Raw genomic sequence first — 19,401 nt, 5'->3', positions numbered from 1 at the left:
GTTATGGCTGTGGTGTTGTCATCTTTTTGAAAGTTATTTTGTTGACCTTTTCAAAAGAAAGTTTGAGACATTTTACTTTGTGTTTTTACCTACTACATTTAAAAAGGTACAACGGTTTTAAAACACAATCCAGGTTTTATTGTGAAGATTTTGGTTTTGGTGTATTTACTGCAACAGTTTGAGAGATTGAAGACGAGGCTCTTTTAGGTTTGCTTTGAACAGCTTTTTGGCAAACTAATAGTACTGAAATTAATGGAAAATCACAACTCAGATCTAGAACATCATACAATCAAGCAACATAACTTATCAAACCTTCCCATATGGCTGTTTACAGTGAACCCATCTTAACATATATACTCTGACATTGGATAAAATAAATCAAGACAAAAAAATTACTGGCTGATAGCACTTTTAAAGGGTTTGGGTACTTTTTGTAGGACACAAAACACAATGACCACAGATTAATTTAAACTTACCTAATTTGAAGATAATGATAGTAGAAATCTTCCCTTAAAATGTTTCTTGCTGAGGTGCTGTAGTTTGTGAGAAATGAGTAAAACAATGTCACAAACATAATTTCGTCTTATGAAAATTATTTTAGCATGTACAACGGATTTACCATTACTGATATTTAAAGGAACGTTACAGAATTGGTAAGAATCAAAAATCGTGAAGATCACAGATTTACATAAAACTTACACGGTCTAATGATGATGATAGTAGAAAACATCCCTTGAAATATTTTTGGCTGAAATTTCATATTTTATGATAAATAAATAATCAAAGTTCGCGTTTGGAGTTAATCGCTCAGTGAGCGTTTTATTTGTTTTTGTTTTGGCATCAATGCAATGAAAAATGTGTAATTGGTTTTCCACTATTTTCTCGTGACCCAGATGGCCGATCGATCTCAAACTTCTACAGGTTTGTCAGTTTATGTATATGATGGATTACATAAAGTGCTTACACTGCCAGCAACTTTATTGCTAGCAAAACCAATTCTGTAATGTTCCTTTAAATACAAAAAATACCCAAATCCTTTAGCAACACTCTTTCAGTGTGAAGGGTAACCACCTTTTATTTAGGCCTACATCAAAACATCTTGTTAGTGACCCCCCCCCCCCCCTTCCACAAGCCCAATTTATAAATCATCCCTTGGTGGGTTGTAAGTCTGTCCTCTCAATAAGGTGAAGGTTCCTGACTTATTATTGAGGTCAAGAAAGGTCATTAGAGTTGGTTTTCAATAATGTAAGCTGAAGATGATCCTGCGCAGTGGTGGCTTTTTTGCTTTCTTCTTGGAGATACTGGTATTATTTGAAGGAAAAAGCCACAATGGTTTTTTTTTTAAAGATATCTTTTGGCCCATTTGATACAAGTTTTTATCTCTCCAGAAATTTTCAATAACATTAACTGAAAATAATTTTGTGCAGTGGTGGCTTTTTTGCTTTCAGAATAAAGAAGTTTATTTCTTGAAGATACTAGGGTATTATTTGAAGGAAAAAGGGTCCTGATGTTGTTTTAGAAGACAGCTTTGGCCCACTTATTCAAACAGATACAAGTTTCTATTACTCCAGAGTAATAGCAAAAACAACTGACTAATAGTTCTTGTAAGTGTTTTCGTTCCATTGATGTGGGTCTATTTCAACCTCCATGGTCTTACCATCTATAGTCGTGGTCTTACACAAGCTTAGTAAATTTCTCTTGAATGAGAGTGTTAAAAGGAAATTCCTGTCCAATTCCATACCTACTCTTTTCAATTGGTCCTCCATATGTGCCAGGAAAGGCTGAGGTTTTAAAGGTCACGTCTGCTCCTATGCCCAAGAAACCACTGGATCTTAGAATTATGAAAATAATGTTCAAAGTATAAACAATCAATCCTCTGTGATATCACCTAGCAGCTTCACCTCCTGCAGTGGTTGTGGTCTATAATCACTCCACCAAGGAAGGAGTGGTGATGGACCTGAGGTCAGAGGTCATGGCAATGGCAGGGTCATGGGTCACCTGATGGGTATGATGAGTTTGTTTTGCACACATGTTTTAAAAGCACAGCTTTTTGGACACAGGATGTGTGTACATTGATGCCACAGACCCATATGAAAACAACTTGAAGCAAATGCTTTAATTAAATCTTTGGAGAGTTCAGTTTCAGTTCCTTAGTTTCTGTGCACAAAATCTTGAAGGTATGTTAAAGTTTATTTCATATGATATCATACCCTCTATCAATCACCTGTACTCTTTAAATGTAAAAGAGTGAAAAACACCACTCTTTACATTTCGAATTGTCCCTCATAGCTCTTTAAAAAGAGTGGTGGTTATTTCACTCTTTTAGAGGGGTTTCACTCCAGGACAGAGTGAAAAATCACTTAAAAAGATGCAACATTCAATTTAAAAGATTGGAAGACCACTCGAAAAAGAGTTGTCCCTCATATTATATGGCTCTTCAAAGAGTGCTTTTTCACTCTTTTGCATTTAGAGAGTATTCAAACATATCATATCTGAATGCTATAACAAAATTGTCCTTGTACATCATGTAATGTATCACACAAGTTTGCTTGCATCTATCTTGTTCTTCTTGGTTTATTTATTAATTATGTTATCAAATGAAAGGTTTAATTTAGTTTAGATTATCTCAGACAGAGTAATTAACTGATGATTAAAACTAGTGTGTGATTGGAAAGATGGTTAATTAGTTTTTTTTCTTCATTTTTAATTTTTTATTTGGCTGCTAGTAATGCAGCCGTCGATTTCACAAAGAGTTAGGACTCGTCTTATCTCGAGTTAGGACGAGTAACTCGTCCTAACTTAGGATTAATCTTAAGATCTGCATGCTACAGTGCAGGGTTGGGACTCGTCCTAAGTCCTAAGATTAGTCCTAAGTTTGGAAGAGTTTTGTGAAATCAACGGCAGTACCTTTCCTTCAATCTTAAACTCCTCGGTTGACAGTAGGACCTTAGAGCAAAGGTAGGATTAATACCAGATTAAATGCTCATCCCGGAGTACCATACCCAGGATTAGCTGCTTTTTAATCCGGCATTGAACACTCCCTCTTGTGGAACATTTACATCTGGCAGTCTCTGTCACAGCTCTCAGAAGATCTCCCTCCTTGTTAAGTCTTGGGAGCAATTGTTGTTGGTAACTGAACCCATTCAAGATGATGACAACTTCTTCAAGTTGATTTAGTTCTAGCTGTAGAGGAGGGTCGTCAAAACTGTAGTACTATGGTCTCTTGGAAGAAAGTCTTAATGCAATTTCTGACTTGTCCGGGGGGGGGGCTACATTATGGAGGTAGGCCTACTTGTAATATTCTGTTTGCACAGGTTTTCAAGCAGTGGATCTGTATTGTGATATGTTTGTACAAAATGTGCATGTGTAAACTGTTTATGGCCAAATGGGACACTTTTTAATGGATTTCTCATGAGGCCAGTCTGGTGCTCTATGGGTTTTGAATTTATGAATGCTGTATTCTTGAAGTGTTCTCATCGGTGGTGAAAATGACTCTGTGGATGCAGTGACACTTACTAAAGTTGCGGTCGCATGAGGATGGTTTCTTTTTTATAGCTCCATGTTTATATATAGGTGAAATGATAAAGATAGATCAGGATGTTTTGCTCATAATCAGAACATGCATTATTCATGAGCAGCTCTGACTCAAGCACTGTCCTCTCTTTATGAGCCAGTAAACTGCAAGTTACAGCAGTGCAACAATCATCTCATTATCATATAATGTATTATTCATGAGAAACTCAGATTTTTATTTTATTTTGTCAACCATTTAAACCATCAATCTGCAACTTACAGTAGCGCCATCTAAAGATTTTTTTTTCTTTTCTCGGGGGGGGGGGGGGGGGGGGGGGGATCATCGTGCATTATTCATAAGTAGCTCAGATTTGTTTACTCCTACTCTGCAAGCCACATTACAAACAGCATGTGGAGTGCAGTGTAAAGACTTGATGAAACACTTTCTACCCTATGGCCAGCTACACAAAGAGTGCCAGATGATGGATTGGTCTCATCACAGCTATTAGGAGTCCCCTCCTTTCTTCTCCTCTACCAAAAGAGGCTCGCTTGTTCTGGACCGTTTTTCCCCCCTCCATTCTTTGGAGGTTTTGACTTGATGATTACACTGAACCGTGGTAGGGGTCAGTGTTTGCATGCAGTTAAGTAGTGGGTGTTCATGGAGTAGGGTGCCCCTGAGCTAAAGGGGGTGGTGATTAAGATGATGTCATGTACACGAAAACGCCACTGGAGTAGGTAAGTGTGTCACGCACAGGTTAATACTGGACTAGAAGTGAACTTAGTGGTCATAACTCAACAGTATAGTATCCTGTCACTGTGGACTTAAAGCCTACAAGACTCAGGGATAGTGATGTATGTTTTTTTTACTCCATCTATTTCCTGTTTGGACATACAAACTTATGGTGATTGTGATTGTGATCATCTACCTTCTTTGCAGCTTAGAATGATAGGGGTAAGTGTCATCTCGACCCAACAGTAGCCACAGGAAGGGAATATGCCATTATTTCATATGTACAGCTGTGTCCATAGATAATTTCTTACACCCCCCCCCCCCCCCCACACCACCACACACACACAGCCAAATTATCAGCTTTCATTTCAAGTTTTAACTCGGATATAAACACTGAGTACCAATATATACTGAAAGTTTGAGATGGCATAACATTTGGAATATAATTTGGTTTTTACCTTTTACACCAAAGTGTATTGAGCACTGTATACTCTGTACTTTATCAAGTAATGTATTAAGAAGTCCACAAGCAAATCACTTAATTAGGATTCAAACCTACGATCTAATGCATTGCAGAGAGCGGATCGACGTCTTACCACTAGACCACTAAGCTAGCCCGATGGTTAAAGGCAGTTTGAATCAGGTACCGCTACCATGATACGAGAAGTTTGTTTGTTGGATGTATTTCTAACTTTTTCTGTTATTTTCTAAGAAGAAAGTCCTACATTTTACTTCTAAGGCTGGTTTATATTTAAAGTAGAGCTTGGATTTTGTTATCATTTGTTGGCAAAATTCTCATATCTGTGTTCAGGTTATCGCTTGAGGTCGGACAGGAGTGTCACTTGTTTGTTTGCTCCAGCATCGTTATATCAGTTTAATTTGGTAAAGAAAGTCTCCATTCTTTTTTTTGTGGATGGCGTCTATCAACAGGGCACCTGTTTATTACTATTATTGTTATTTTATTACTGAGTAATAAACCCAACTGACTGGGAAAACTTTCAATAATTTGGGGTTAAACAAAGAAAAATTTACTCAGAGTCAGACTTATTAAAATATGCGACGTCAAGATTAACGTACCAGTACTCTACCAACTGAGTTATAATGATGGTGGTCTGCATATTTTGTAAAAATCTTTTGTTTGGGGTGCCAGTCAGAAGCCATTCAAACTGTAGCTGCCATATAACCATGGATCATATCCAAGTTTACGATCGATCCAGCTCACCTGGGTAACCCTGGGAAGCGGCAGCCAGGGGATCACCTCAGGGGATGCAATTATTTGTTTTAGGTATCAAATAATAAACTACGAGGGAAACTGACTTGGTAACATTTTTTGAGTATTTCTTTTTGAACTTAATACTTGTGTATTTGATGAGTAATTTTATTAATGTTTTTTTAATGTTCATGTGTAGAGTTTGCTGCTTAACTCCAGCTTTAAAGAGAGGTAAAAACAATTTCTGAAGAAAAAAAGAAGCTACCATCGCAGAAGTTCTTTTGCACATAGGATTCACTTTTCATTTAACGAAGAGGTTTTCTGTGACAATCTGTTCTGAAACCATAGAAGTCCAAACACCTTGCCTCTAAAATGTCAACGCAGGTTTGTGATTTTAATGGAAGTGCAGCTTTAGGTTGTGACATGGGAGAGCGACACCTTTGGTGCTCACCGACATAAAATAGCCGCAGTTCAAAATGTTCTAAAAGCTCGCCTTTTGAAAAAACCACTTCTGATGTTTTTCCTCCCTCGTTTCAGCCTGTCAAAAGTGACACTTGCGAAAAATTTCCTTGGGGGATGAAATTCAGCACAAGGTTATTTCTAGAACCCAAACTTGTTTTCCTTCTTTCTTTCTTCAATTTCTCAATTTGAACATGATATAAACCTCTTGTGAATGTGAAGTACATATTTGGTCCAATTCCAAAACCTGAGTTTAAAAAAATAAAAAAAGGGCAAATGAAAAAACGGTTGACTGGGAAAGAAATTTGTATGCCATTGTCCCCTCTTGAGAGAGAGAAAAAAACGGTTGAATTCTATAGCAGAGACCCCAGAGGAATATTGTATGCATGCTTGTAACACCCTTCCACTGTACCTCTCTCACACTGAGTAAAAGAGGAGTGGGGAAAAGGACTGGGTATAGATGTGTGCATGGTGCTCAGTAACGTCGAACAAGCAATTAGAGGCAAAAGGAGTAGATTTGCTTCAGGGCATTGGAAAGCCTACAGGATTGTGGTGTTAAAAACCTGTTTACTTGTGTTGGAATGTCTTACTTTGTCCCGACCTCCAAGTTTTTGGAATGTATTAACTGTTTGATACCTTATGGAAGATATTATTATGAGAGAAAATTATCGCTGTAAATGTTATTTTAAAAGATACTGAAAACTCACACTTTGAGGAATTTCATTTGTTTTCTTATCATCTGTAATACTTTGGTAGTTTTTTAGTAAAAAGTAATCCAATATTCAGTTCCTATACCTTTCAAGTGCTAATCTTGAACCCCCCCCCCTTCCATCAAAGCAACCAAGTTATACCCAGGCCCTTGATACAGTATTTGCTAGTATTGTTAAAGATACCCATCTTGCAGCTAATATCTTCCCCATGCATTTCTATTAAAAGCCTAGCTGTGTATTTTGAAATTCTGTCACGAAATACTGCTTGGAATCTGTGAAACAATTTGCTGGAACGAGAGATCAAAGACCGAGCCATCAGATAAGTCTTTAAGACTGTGCTCAAGAAGCTGTGCTTTCTATTGAGCACCGCTTGCAGTGTCCATTAACATGGTAATAAACACCGAGAGGAAGTCTCACATCACGCACACACTCCTTGTCGTTTCTTAAGGCTACTCAGAGAGAAGACGCTGTCATCTTTTGAACACTTCTTGGGCCATTCAGTGGAGAATCAAAGGCTATCTGAGGAAACATAGAACGCTACTCTCTGAAGATGTTTCTCTCCCCGTAGATGGGCCCCTTTAGAGGGGGTGGTTGTGATGGGGGGGGGGGGGTGAGACATCAACAGAGAATGTGATCCAAGAGTTCCTAGAGGCTCCACGGTGTACTATCACGGTCTTTAAAGGGGTATTGGGGTTTTTGAAAAAGTACGTTCATTCCACACAGTCTTGTTTTCGTATACACAGGGGAAATATCTGCAGTGTTGGTTACACTAGCTTGCGAATAAAACTCTGTATAGAACTTTGTTGTTTTTATGGACTTCTTTCTTTCGCTCTTAAATCTCTACAAATAAAGTTTAAAAGGTTAATAATCTGTTAAGTCCTTCACAAGGAACGAGCTCAGTTGGAGTTCAAGCGAAGTACAAACAAGTCAAAGTATTTTTTTGTGTGAGTATGTATTTGTCTCCGTTCAGAAGCGTTTTAGTACCTTTTCCAAGTTCCAGTTCAGTTGATAATATTTCTCGTACAATAATAACAATAATCCTTTGTTGACACAATGGTTGTACTATATCACAAAAAAGTTGTTTATTAGTTTAGATTTGCTGTGGTCCAAGCTTGACCTTTTTAAGAGTACTCATCCACACTGATTGATACAGACTTAGACTGTTGAGGTTTATTTGGAGAGTTAAAATTCGTTCCAAGGAACTTTCCTAAAGTATAAAACTTTGTCAAAAGTTTCCCTCAATGTGTTTAGTTGTTAGGTAAGTTAGGTTTCCGGTGACATCATGGTGCTACCTCAAACCTTTCTTACTTAGTTAGTATTTTCAACCATGCATAAGTTTTATCTTTGTTGTCTACTGAATATATTCAGTATTCGAATACGATTGCTGTTAATTCTAAGAAACTTTCCCAAAGAAAAAACTTGTCATAAATTACCTGTTAATGTATTTAGGTGTTAGGTAATATGGTTTGCGGTCAAACACAATACAGCAGATTTAATTATTACAGGGTTTGCCCTTAACTTTTTTTTAGTGATTAACCAGTAGGACCAGTTTCACTTGTCCATCAGGTTTTCTCACTGGTGCATATTTTGTATAAACTAGGGATGCTTGACAACACTGAACGAGCCAGCCGGACTACTTGGAGAGAAGTTCGACTGGTCGTCAGGTGTTTCAACTGGCATTTTGCCAGTACACCACTGTTAACGGGAGAACGCTATCTTTCTGATCACACTTTTTGTTACGCCCTTCTTCTGGGCTCGCGAGAAAGAGGTTGTGTCGTGTATGAAGTTGTAGTGAATAACTGCACTGTACTGCATTCACAGTGTTACAGGTTGCTCTCCTCTGGACGGCATGCCAGTTTGAACATCAAGTTCCTGGTAATGTTTGACCTTATGTCAGCGCTTACGACCGATTACCAACCATTTAAATGTACAAAAGTGCAACCAAAGTGACAGTGAGATGTTCTATTGTGCAATCCCTCATACAAAAGATGAGGATGTGTTTGTGGTGCTGTCATAGCATGAATAAGGAGTGACAAACCTTGTATAATGACCACATGCTGATGCTTGAAATTCCCTTCTGCTAGGGTTCAACCATTCAATGTCATTGGAGGTAAAACTAGCAGAGTTTTTAGTCTATCAGTCGGCGGTGTGTAAACCTTTCAACCTGATGTCAAATTGAGTGCAAAGTGATATCCACCTCACCTGCACACTTTAAAAGAAGAAAAGGAAAAAAAAAACACAGTTCAAAACAACAATCTTCCCTATGAATCACAAATAAAAACTTGTTTAAAAACCAAAATCTGTTACACACGCTACCTACAGACAATTGGACTGGAAATCTTGTCTGAACCTCTGCAGGGAGAAGACAAAGACATATTAAATGCACTTGAATTACTACCTTGACTGACACAAAAACTTATGACACCCAACAGGCTGTCCTAGTGTCCAGGTAGACTACCCAATGGTGAAGTGAAAGAAAACTCAAACGGTTAAGACAGCATGGGTGTAGACGGTCCTGCAGCGAAGTAGCAGCCACCTTGACAATAGCGGGCCAGGGCAACCCTTTATGTTTGGGGTGTCAAAATGGGGTAGGTACCTGTTCCACGGGGGAAGTTTGGTTTTCTCATGCTTGCACATGTGAAAGTCAAGTGTGGATAGGTGGTAAGGTTGTAGTGCCTGGGGAGGAGAGGTAACTCTAGTCTCTCAAGTACACTCTGGAGAGTTGGTTCTCGGCTGGTGTTAGCTTAGTTCATGAACAGAAGTGAAGGCTTTTAAGTAGCGACTGAGATTTGTTTACAAGCTTTCTGGGATCTTCTTCTTCAAGACATGGTTTCTTGTTTTCTGGATGGACCACAGAATAGAAAGCTTAACAGGACAATTCTTCTGTTGAGTGTTTGGTGTTGGCAAGTGTGGATCGAAGCTCTCTGAGGATTTAGCTTTTTTCTTTTGAAGTGGTATACACTTGCTGGGTGTGTTGTAAATAAGCAAAGGAGATTAGAATCTTGACATTTGTTTAATGAAATGTTCAGATGTTTTCTGAGCTTTTAGCAGTGTAAGAACTTTACCAAAGTTTTGTTGAGACATGATTTGATCACTGCTTTCTGGAGGGTTCAAAGTTGTTTGAAAGTCTCCATGCTGAGTTGACGGGACAGGATTTTGTTTTCTTCCATTGATTTTCAAAAGTTTCTCAACAAAAAAGCTCTAACTTTGGTGTGTTCTTTGGTAACCTTCTCTGTTGCTAATTACCAGCATCAAAATAAGAATTGGTTGGAATTTATCTGACGTTCTGAAGAAGCTGCCAAAATGACTCTGTATGTGAAATCTCATTCGCGGTCTTCAAGGCGGGTACGAGGTGATTCAGCGTTTGTCGCTAGCGGCGAAGGAATACGTTGGAAGAATTATGGATTCATGTATGCGAGGAGAGGGTAGGAAATTTACATTTTTGATAAATTGTTGCATTAAGGTTTTTTTTTCTTTGTTTTTTTTTCAAAAAGATTGTAAGATTGACCAGGAAACTCACAAATCTAAGATTTGAAGGTTTTAATGGAATTTTTAGCTACTTTATTTTTTATTTATTTTAAACTTTTTTGACAAACAACAACATTGCAACTTTGATGACCAATTGAGTCCAAGTTTTCACAGATTTGTTAGTTCATGAATATGTTTGGATACACCAAGTGAGAGTACTGTTCTTTTATATTTACCAAAGGTGTCCAGTACCTTAAAGCAGTGCTTTGAAACTGAGTCCTGTTCCTTAAGTCCTTACTCATCAAGATGCTCAAGGGCGAGCAACTTTCACAAAAAAACTTTCCCTACTATCAATAAGATTATCCAGTGTAATGATTCATAATCGAGACAGTTTAGGGATTGTAAGACTGCCTGATCCTATTGTGGTCTAAATCTTAATCCTCAGTGATTCGCTAATCTCCTATGACTTGGACAATAGAGACGTAGAAAAGACACTTGAGGTTTTTACTGCATTCCATGGTAACTTACTTTTGTAGTAGCCTTGTAGGTTTATAAAGAAGGTGCATTCTTGGTTTACTAATCTTCTGTGACATTTTGACCAAGGTAATTGCATTCGCCTGTCTGTTTTGCTGTGGGAAAAAAAAACCTCATCTTCAGAAAGTTTGGGGTTTTTGTTTTCAATCGATCCACTCACAATCATGAACGTTCTTTTCGAATGACTAAATCGGTTTGAGTTTATTTCAAGTGTCTGCTTAGATTTGGTTATGAAAACAGATTTGGTTATGATCACACAAAGGTACTTTATTTCTCAAGTTAAAAAAAAAATGATGTGACATGGTACTTTTGCTGGTAACCTTATTCTGGTAAGCACAACTTTAATGTTCTTAGCCACTTTTTGTGCTTAAGCAATGAATCTGGGCCCAGGTTAAAAATTGTCACACGGTTAGTCCATAGAGCTTTAATCTTACCCACCTAACATACAAATACCCTGAAACCATTTTTTGCACCCATTTCCCTGATCTCAAAAGAGGTTGACGTAGAGACCCGTTTGGGTACAGCATCATAAAGGTAGTTTTGTAATTAGTATGTAGGGCCCTGTGGGTAGCTTGAAAATTTGTTGGGCAATTTTAAAAAAGATTTTATGGTGTCATTGCATTGCATCGACCATTGATAATGATTTGTGAGCGGATATCCGGAGGGCTTGGTTTTAAATCAGCTTTTGAGTGAGCAGCTTTTTTTTGTAGCAAGGTGTCAGGCAAACTGCCCCTCGGGGGAGCTTTTGACTTGAAGTGAAGTGATCAATCACAATCATATTTATCAACCATTGTACAAACCCCCCCATCATAAAATGATGTGTTCTGGTTGTCACCATCATTGCAACAAGCAAGGTCATGTTCCATTCGTCTTCCCAGGGGGGATATTGTTGTCCACTTTGTAGGGATTTTTTGTATTTATTATTATTTGGGATTGGATTGTATTGTAAAGCTGTAGTAAATCAAAATTGAAAAGAAATTATTACCTTTGGTAGAGTCTGTTGGAATTTCAGGTTTAAACCTTGACTCCTCTGTGGGTAGGGCCTATAGTTAATATTAGGTGGTTCACCAATTGAGTAATACAGTTAACAAACCAAATAGTTACATGTATAGTATACATACTTTTCCTAAAAGTTTCAGCTCAGTTGTGTTCGGAACCAGCTAACAGTGTTATGGAGTTATTTTGAAATCAGCGATGAAGAACTATGAATCTTACAGATATTTGTTGCATTACAATTTATGGATGCGGATGAAATCTGAAGCTGATGGATAGATATTGAGGAATGTGTGATAATGGCATCATGGATTTAAAACCGTCCGATTTTAAAAGCACTGGACACTATTGGTAAATACTCAAAATAATTGTTAGCATAAAAACTTACTTGGTAACAACCAATGGAGAGCTGTTGATAGTATAAAACATTGTGAGAAACAGCTCCCTCTGAAGTAACGTAGCTTTAAGAAAGAGGTAACTTCTTATTTAAATACTCGGGCCTGAAGCCTTTTATTAGGCATCTGAAAGCACACAAATTTGTGCAACAAGGGTGTTTTTTCTTGCATTATTCTCTTGCGACTTAAATGACCAATTGAGTACAAATTTCACAGATTTGTTATTTTGTTTGGACACACCGAGTGAGAATTCTGGTCTTTGACAATAATACCAAACGTGTCCAGTGCCTTTAAACGATGCTGCTGTCCTGTAAATAATATGTATGATATCCAAGGAGAAATATTGCTGTTATTGGAGGTAGGCTTACATCTTTAAACACTTTCATGGACAGATTGTGCATGATGTGGCCTAGCGGTCAAATGTTCTGAATTCAAGCTCTGGTGTTTCTGATCAGCGGAGTGTGGGTTAGAGTGCTGGTTGTGGCATTTGTGTTCTTGAACATGGCACAACCACTGTTCCTTCGAATGGGACAAGTAATTTCTCACTAAAAAATTTGAATTGAATTTTGAATTCGAGCATCTGAAAGCACACAACTTGTGCGACAAGGGTGTTTTTTCTTCTATTATTCTCTCGCAACTTCGACGACCTATTGAGTTCAAATTTTCATAGGTTTGTTATTTTATGCATATGTTGAGAAACACCATGTGAGAAGACTGGTCTTTGAAAATTACCAAAGGTGTCAAGTGCCTTTAGCTGTAGGTAAATTTATTGTGTAATGCACATAAAAGAACCAAGTTACACTTATCGCTAAGACTAAGAGAAGAGATTTGCCACAGTATTTCTGGCAGTGGCTGCTGGATGCACATCAGCAGCTTGTTTACCCTTATAAGTTGCTACATACAAGCAGTCTCATAAATCAACAAATTTGAAAACAAGTTTTGATGTCGAAAACAAGTTTTAATGTTTCTGTTTGTTCAAGCACCTTCAGACATTATTGGTAGATATGTGGGCTAAATAAGACATAACATTATTTAAATGCTGGTAGAAAACCAGGGTTGCTCTATTTTTATGTCATTGTGTTAAAGCACTAAGTAAACAGTAGTCTCCTTCAGAATCTCATTTAAGGAATAACGTCTTCATTCGACAGAGAAGTATCTTAGTCATTTGTGAGAGTCAGTGTTTGTTTTGCGGATGAGTTGTCAATACTTTTTTTCTTGTATTGAAAAGAAGGAGTGTGATTGTTGAGGTTGTCTTCTTTGCCTTTTTTTATTTTGCTGTTTTGGATGTTTGGGTTGCCTGGGGGAGATGATTGCGAAGGAATACTAGTCAGTTGTTGATTTACGGGCAGAGGTATTGAGCCAGAGGCGTTTCCATTGTATCTCGCTGGGTTTTCTTTTGCCGCTTACCAAGGAGGTTTCCTTCTGTGTCTAGGGTAAATCATCATTAGAGCTCAGCCCCCAAATAAATCGTTGGAGAATGTCACCAGAATTAAGGGAAAGATTTCCTCAGCAATTTTTGTAGATTGAAAAGAATTTCTTTGCTTTGGTTGATCAACTGTTTGTCCACATTGAAGAGTGTTTTGATGGAAACTTCAGTAGAAAGGAATCGTTGTTCAAGCTTCTTGACCCTGACAAGCTGTCAAAAAGATTTCCCTAAAAAGGTTTCCATCAATCAACGTTTACTGCTGAAATGTTTTCTTTCAGGCACCGTCCAGATGTTTGGATCTACAAAGAAAAAACCCTCCTTTGCTCTCTTTAACTTGTCTTGCAATAACATCCTCTCCCTGTGGGGTGAATGTCAAACGCTTTCCATTATTGAAATTTGTTGATGAAATGTAATCTTATTCATGACACATTCTAACGTTTCTTTTTCTTACTTTGTTACAGTATTGATGACAGCAGCTCCATCAGCAGTGGGATAAGTGACACCATTGCTGAGATCAGCACAGACGACAACATCACTGGCTCTTCCGTCAGCTGCTCTTCCTCCCAGGCATCCTGCAATCTCCTCAGTAGGGACGGCATTAAGAGAGGGCGTGCTTCGTCTGACGACAGCCGCTCGCCGGGAAGTTCGGCACGCAACTCTTGTGAATCGGGCAAGAACTTGGAGATATTCGGTGAAGGAGGAATACCCATCGAGCGTGGAAAATCTTCACCACAGAGACGGACTTTAGAAGATGTAAGAAGAAAGAATGGTGAGAACTCACCACGTAGGAGTGCTTTGAATAAGAGCATTCTTAAGGACGCGACTACTGGGCAGTCATCGCCAAAACGCAACGGAAGTGGGAAGAACGGAAAGGGGAGTAAGAGCGATCAGTCAAAGAGCAGAAAAACAAAAGGTGAGGAAAGTAAAGCAGATAAAGAGCAGGGCAAAATGAGTGGTTACCCAGAAAGGGGGACCTTGGCGTCTCCACCAGGGAGAAGTGGCATCCAACCACCACCGCCGAGCTGGCAGCGCAGTCTTGATCGCATTCAGGTACGCCAGCAGCAGGCTGCACGACAAACTGATCCCAGTCTCTCCCCAAGTTTACCACGATCAAGAACTGGAGGGATGAAGTACGAAAACGGCACAGGGACTCTCGATCGTAAGAACGGATCTCGACTGAGTCAGCGAAACACTGAAGAACAGTTAAGTCCTAATGGGCCAGATTCAAGGAAAGCAGCAGCAGGACGATCCCAGGGTATGCAAAGTTTTGGTTTCAGGCGACCTGGAGGACCAGCCGCTTCCACGGCAGCTCAAGCTGGAGCTAAAACCTCCATCTCAACATCAAAGTCAGCCAATTTTAGATATCCAGGTAGCAACGGGAAAGGTGGACGAATGAGTGGATCGCTCAGCGGATCAGAGTCAGCACCTGAGAGAGGGAGCATAAGAATGAAGGACGGGCAACGTCAGAAAGCAGGACAGAAGATAAGTCCAACATCCCCTCCAGGCGGGAATGCCAAGGCAGATGTTAACGCAAATACCGATCTGAGAATGAACCATAAGAACCAGGAAAAAATGGGACAGCTCTCTCCAACAGGATCAGAAACAGGAAAGTCAAAGCTTGGTGGAAGCAAGTCTAGTTTGTCCTCAACACCCTCCATTAAGCAACTCTTTGGTCGGAAACCAGACAGTGTTAAGAACACAGGAAACAAATCCCAGGATACCATCATCTCCAATCCTCACGCTACTTTAGCAAAACATGGTTCCTCACCTCCTCGTCATCCACCAACATCAACTCAATCCCAGTTTTCAGGTCCTGCATCGCGAAGAGCTTCCACAAATATGGCATCAGACCTCTCCTTGTCCAAGACTCCTTACTCGGATTCCTTACGCTACAGTGGTTACCTGAGTGATACATGCAGCTATGCTGGGGCTAGGGATAGTGGATTGGGATCCTTACATGCCGGTATGGTCGGTCCTTTTGCCCGTGCTAATATGCATCCAAGCTCTCTCTCCACCTTAAACAGATCAGAAAGTGGCAGCATGGAGTCATTAGATTCAAACAACTCTAGCTCCATGTCTATGACAAGTCGTGCCACAAGTGAACGTTACGGCTTGACGTCCCCTTCATCAAATGGACCCTCTCCACATCACAGCAGTAGAGGGCAGGCTGATAAGTTGCTGAGTATTTCCCTTGCTGGGAAGGATGCTGAAGAGACAGCTTGGCTCCGTGCCAATGGCTACCCAAGCACAGTTGACGGAGCGCCACCACTGTCTCCCGCCAGTTCCACAGCTTCTCAGCCAGTCGGGCAGTTCTTCGCTATCCCCGGCATGAGGTAAGATCAGGTTTACAAACACCAGGGCCCAATTTCATAGAGCTACTTAAGCAAAAATAGTAGCTAAGCACAACAAAATTATGCTTACCAGAACAGGGTTACCAGCTAAAATTACAACATGTAAAAATTTTGACTGGTATCCTGCTCATTTCTGCTAAGCAGAAAATTGTTAAGCAATATTTTCTGCTTAAGCAGCTCTATGAAATTGGGCCCAGGCATAAACAAGTTTAGATATATAACAGAATCAACATCAAGATAATTTATTGGAGAAATATTTCCATGGGTGATACCTCAATTTAACAGTTTGTAGAAATAATGCCAAAGTTTTTTTTTGGTGTGGTAATAAACTAAAATTGATCATCCAAAATCATTAATGATAACACTTTATGTGACAACTTGTATAGCTTGCAACTTTTGTATTATGGCTTGATTTTTGTGTCACTGTATTATCTGTCATGTTTAGTTCTCATTGTGTGTTTTTTCAAATTGGATTTCCCCATTTCTTGATCTGGTAACCCTCCGTTAGACCCAATGCCTGTAGCTGTCCTTGTAATTCTCGCCTGGTAGTCCTTAGTAGTCTCATACTCCAGCGTGTAACTTCATTGCGTGCTACGCGCCAGGGATGTCGTAGAGGGCGCTGTGATTGGTAGTGAGTTGTGGCATGAGGCATGATCAGCCCCCCTGGAGCATGATTCTCTTGTTTCTAGATTTAATTATTATTGCATTGTGTGATGAAACACTTAAGAAAATGTACGTTCAGGAATGGTTCTTTGTTTTAGTTTAATTGTTGACACAATGTTTCCCAAGGCCCAATACAATTAGCTTTTTTGAGGTGGTGACCACTTTGGATATTTACAGCCAAATTTACCCAAACCAAATAGTTTTATAGTAATGTATCCACCATATCTCAAAATGGCTTATGGCTCTGCTTACCATGTAGAGTAAATTAGGCGCTTATGGTAGTAAAGAAATCAGCACCATACAGAATGGTATGTTTCACATCAATTTTACTTCACATAAAGCATTCTTTGCTTACACACCTAGCGCAAAAGTTTGGTGCTAACCCAGTAGGCACAGAATGGTGATCTTAAACTTAGATCAGTAGATAAGCAGAGTCGTAGACTAGACACTGGTACAATTTCATAAAGCATGGTTTTGGCGGTTTTGTTTTGCTTACTGTAGCAGGAAAACAATTGAAATTGGTCCCTGCTCTCAACGATAAAGTCAACAACAACAATAATTATTTTTGTAGCCAGAAACTTTGCATCTTGAGAATTTTGAATTCCAGTCTTTAATCAAATAACTGTCACTCATCTTATGTTTGCTTTGGTTTGCATAGACAAGCTCAGGACAGCTTATTGTATGAATAATTAAGCAACTCAGCCTGCTAAGCATAGAAAATTTCTGTTTAGCAAAAACAGGTACCAGCTAAAAACATGTGATTTTAAACGTTTGCTGCTTGTCACCTGCAAATTTTTTGCTCGACGAATAAATTTGTTATTTTCTGCTCTTAGTCTCACTGAAATCAGATCTAGTTGAATAGCACCTTTTTTTTTTTAAATGCATTTTTTATGACTGGATTGTAACATTTTGTTACCTACTCCCTCCACAGTAGCAACTCTCCCATGGTGCGATCTAACAGTATGTCTGCCAGCGCATACACACAACCACCATTCACCACCAACCCCAGGATGCGCAACAACAGCGTCTCCCTGGACGAACGACAGAGGGCGGCATTGAGCATGGGGACGTTTTGCCGTGAGCCGGATGGAGAGCTGCATGGTTCTGCTTTGTCACTTGTATCACAAGGCTCATCGTTGTATTCCATGGTATGAACAGTTAAAATTAAAATTATGGTGATGGGCTTGAGGGTTTTGGTATAAACCTATCTTGTTTTGATTAGTGTGCCAGAGTAGCCAACTCTCCCTGATTTTGCAGAAAGTTCCCTAAAAATAAACCAATCTTTCCATGTTCTAATGCACTAATTTGAAAATCTCCCTGATGGTAGAAACTTTTTCCCTATTATGTTGAGTTGAACTCTTAATATCTACTTGATTGAGAAAATATAATTAGCAGTTGGAAGTTGCTTACGAACTAGGAGGACCTATGGTATAAATGCAAAATATAGTTAGTGGCCTGAGGTTTCGACCATAGAAGAGTCTTTCTCTTCTTGATTGGTACACAAAATCTCCCTGATTGCAAGATGCAAATGATGGCATCTCTGTTGTGCTATCAGTCTGTAGGGAAGGAGTAGCAACAACCTGTCAAACCACTCCATCTAAATAAAAGATTAAATATTAGTGGCTTCAAGGTCCCTCTTCTAAGGAGAGATAGAAAAAGTGGCTTGACAAAGTCTTAGTAAATTGTCTTATCTTACTCAAAAACTTAACCATATTGGATCACTTCACTATACCACATTTAGCCTCACTTGCTTAACTTTGATTTTGGGTTGAACAAAAACAAGTTTACTAAAGCAGGAATTAAACCAACGACCTCCGGATTTTATTTGTTAAACTTTTGTGAACAGAATTGAGCCTGGTCAATTGCAACGATTGCACGTTTTTGTTTTGTTTTTTTTGGTTTTGTTTTCATTATCTGAAGGGTGGAAAAATTTGTTGACAATTTTTGTTGGCAGGACGACCTTGCAGAGGTGCTGGTCACCCGTTCCTCCTTGCCATTTACTGGCTTGGTATTTTTTTTTCTCCAATTTTTAATGTTTGTATTTGTTTTTAGTTTCTCAGTCTGTTTTATTTTTAGGATTGTATCTTTTAATTCCTGCTAGTGTCTTGCCAGTGTGAAGTATTATAAAATAAATAAAATAACAACAAAAAGACACATATTGGTTTATTTTCAGGGAACTTTCTGCAAAATCAGGGAGAGTTGGCAACTCTGGCATACTAATCAAAACAAGATACTTTTATACCAAAGTCACAACTTCTCCCCCACTATGTAGGAATTGAGCTTTTCGCCAGAGAAATGTATATTTAGATTCAAAATATACATTTCTCTTGCAAAAGCCACAAGCCCTACACCATCATTTTGTTGCTAACTTTAACACCTCTTTTCTTTTCTCAGTCTGGTGATAAAGGTAGTGTCATTTTGTGAATAAAATCAATGTTTGTGTTCTCATTTATTTTAGTCGGAGGATAAAGGAATTGAAATCCGGCGCCTGAAACGAGAACTGGACAGAGAGCAAGAGCGGGTGGGCAACTTATCTAATCAGCTCCACACAAATGTAAGTCCACTTTCTGTTTAGTGTTCACTTTTGGAATAGACCTTATGCACATGATGTCATATCAGTAGGGCGGCCTCACCTAGAGGTAAAAAAGCGGCCATTCATTGGCCAAACCTGTGTGCCGCCAATACAAATCTGTGTGTTTTTATTGTTTTCTCATCGTTTTACCTCTAAGACGGTGGCTGGATGACATTAATGCATAAGGTCTATTTGGTTTGTAGGCAGCCTATATGACTTGACATTTGAGAGGGCAAGGCCATTTTCATTTTTGAAAAAGGCACTTCCATTGGAAAATCTTAGTGTCGATGGGAAACTTTTGAAGGGGCGCCAAGACGAGAACAACGGAGCCCATGGCCTTTGTGAAATTCCAAGCCTACAAAATACTTGTGTCACTA

At 39.1% G+C, this 19,401-nt stretch overlaps 1 protein-coding gene and 1 long non-coding RNA gene across 4 annotated transcripts; one reads left to right on the top strand and one right to left on the bottom strand.

The window, feature by feature from the left end:
- Positions 1-504: 504 nt before the first annotated feature.
- LOC117291542 lies at positions 505-8,746 on the bottom strand. The gene is made up of 3 exons (XR_004519162.1): positions 8,661-8,746; positions 1,746-1,831; positions 505-533 (listed from the first exon to the last, which is right to left on the bottom strand). It is a non-coding gene; the product is annotated as an uncharacterized LOC117291542 (long non-coding RNA).
- On the top strand, positions 3,917-19,034 carry LOC117291541 (neuron navigator 3-like). Of its 3 annotated transcripts, none has more exons than XM_033773332.1 (4): positions 3,917-4,248; positions 13,900-15,771; positions 17,384-17,600; positions 18,911-19,034. In XM_033773332.1, the coding sequence occupies exons 1-4, from the start codon at positions 4,214-4,216 to the stop codon at positions 19,025-19,027; spliced, it is 2,241 nt and encodes a 746-aa protein (XP_033629223.1). In that variant the 5' UTR covers positions 3,917-4,213; the 3' UTR covers positions 19,028-19,034. The 3 variants fall into 3 exon arrangements, with proteins under 3 accessions (XP_033629223.1, XP_033629222.1, XP_033629221.1); XM_033773331.1 differs by lacking the exon at positions 3,917-4,248 and adding an exon at positions 11,867-11,968 and having other exon boundaries at positions 17,387-17,600; XM_033773330.1 differs by lacking the exon at positions 3,917-4,248 and adding an exon at positions 11,868-11,968.
- The last annotated feature ends 367 nt before the right edge of the window (positions 19,035-19,401 follow it).

The sequence above is a fragment of the Asterias rubens genome, chromosome 6 (assembly GCF_902459465.1).
Source record: "Asterias rubens chromosome 6, eAstRub1.3, whole genome shotgun sequence".
Taxonomy (NCBI): Eukaryota; Metazoa; Echinodermata; class Asteroidea; order Forcipulatida; family Asteriidae; genus Asterias; species Asterias rubens.
The sequence above is the reverse complement of the archived record's forward strand: the minus strand, read 5'-3'. Positions and strand labels throughout refer to the sequence as shown.

Excerpts from the sequence above, each read along its gene's own strand:
- LOC117291541 (XM_033773330.1), top strand. The coding sequence starts at position 11,907 with ATGTGTGATAATGGCATCATGGATTTAAAACCGTCCGATTTTAAAAGC. Across the intron at positions 11,969-13,899 it reads AAAAGCACTGGACACTATTG|TATTGATGACAGCAGCTCCA; the intron begins GTAAATACTCAA and ends ACTTTGTTACAG. Across the intron at positions 15,772-17,383 it reads TTCGCTATCCCCGGCATGAG|TAGCAACTCTCCCATGGTGC; the intron begins GTAAGATCAGGT and ends CTCCCTCCACAG.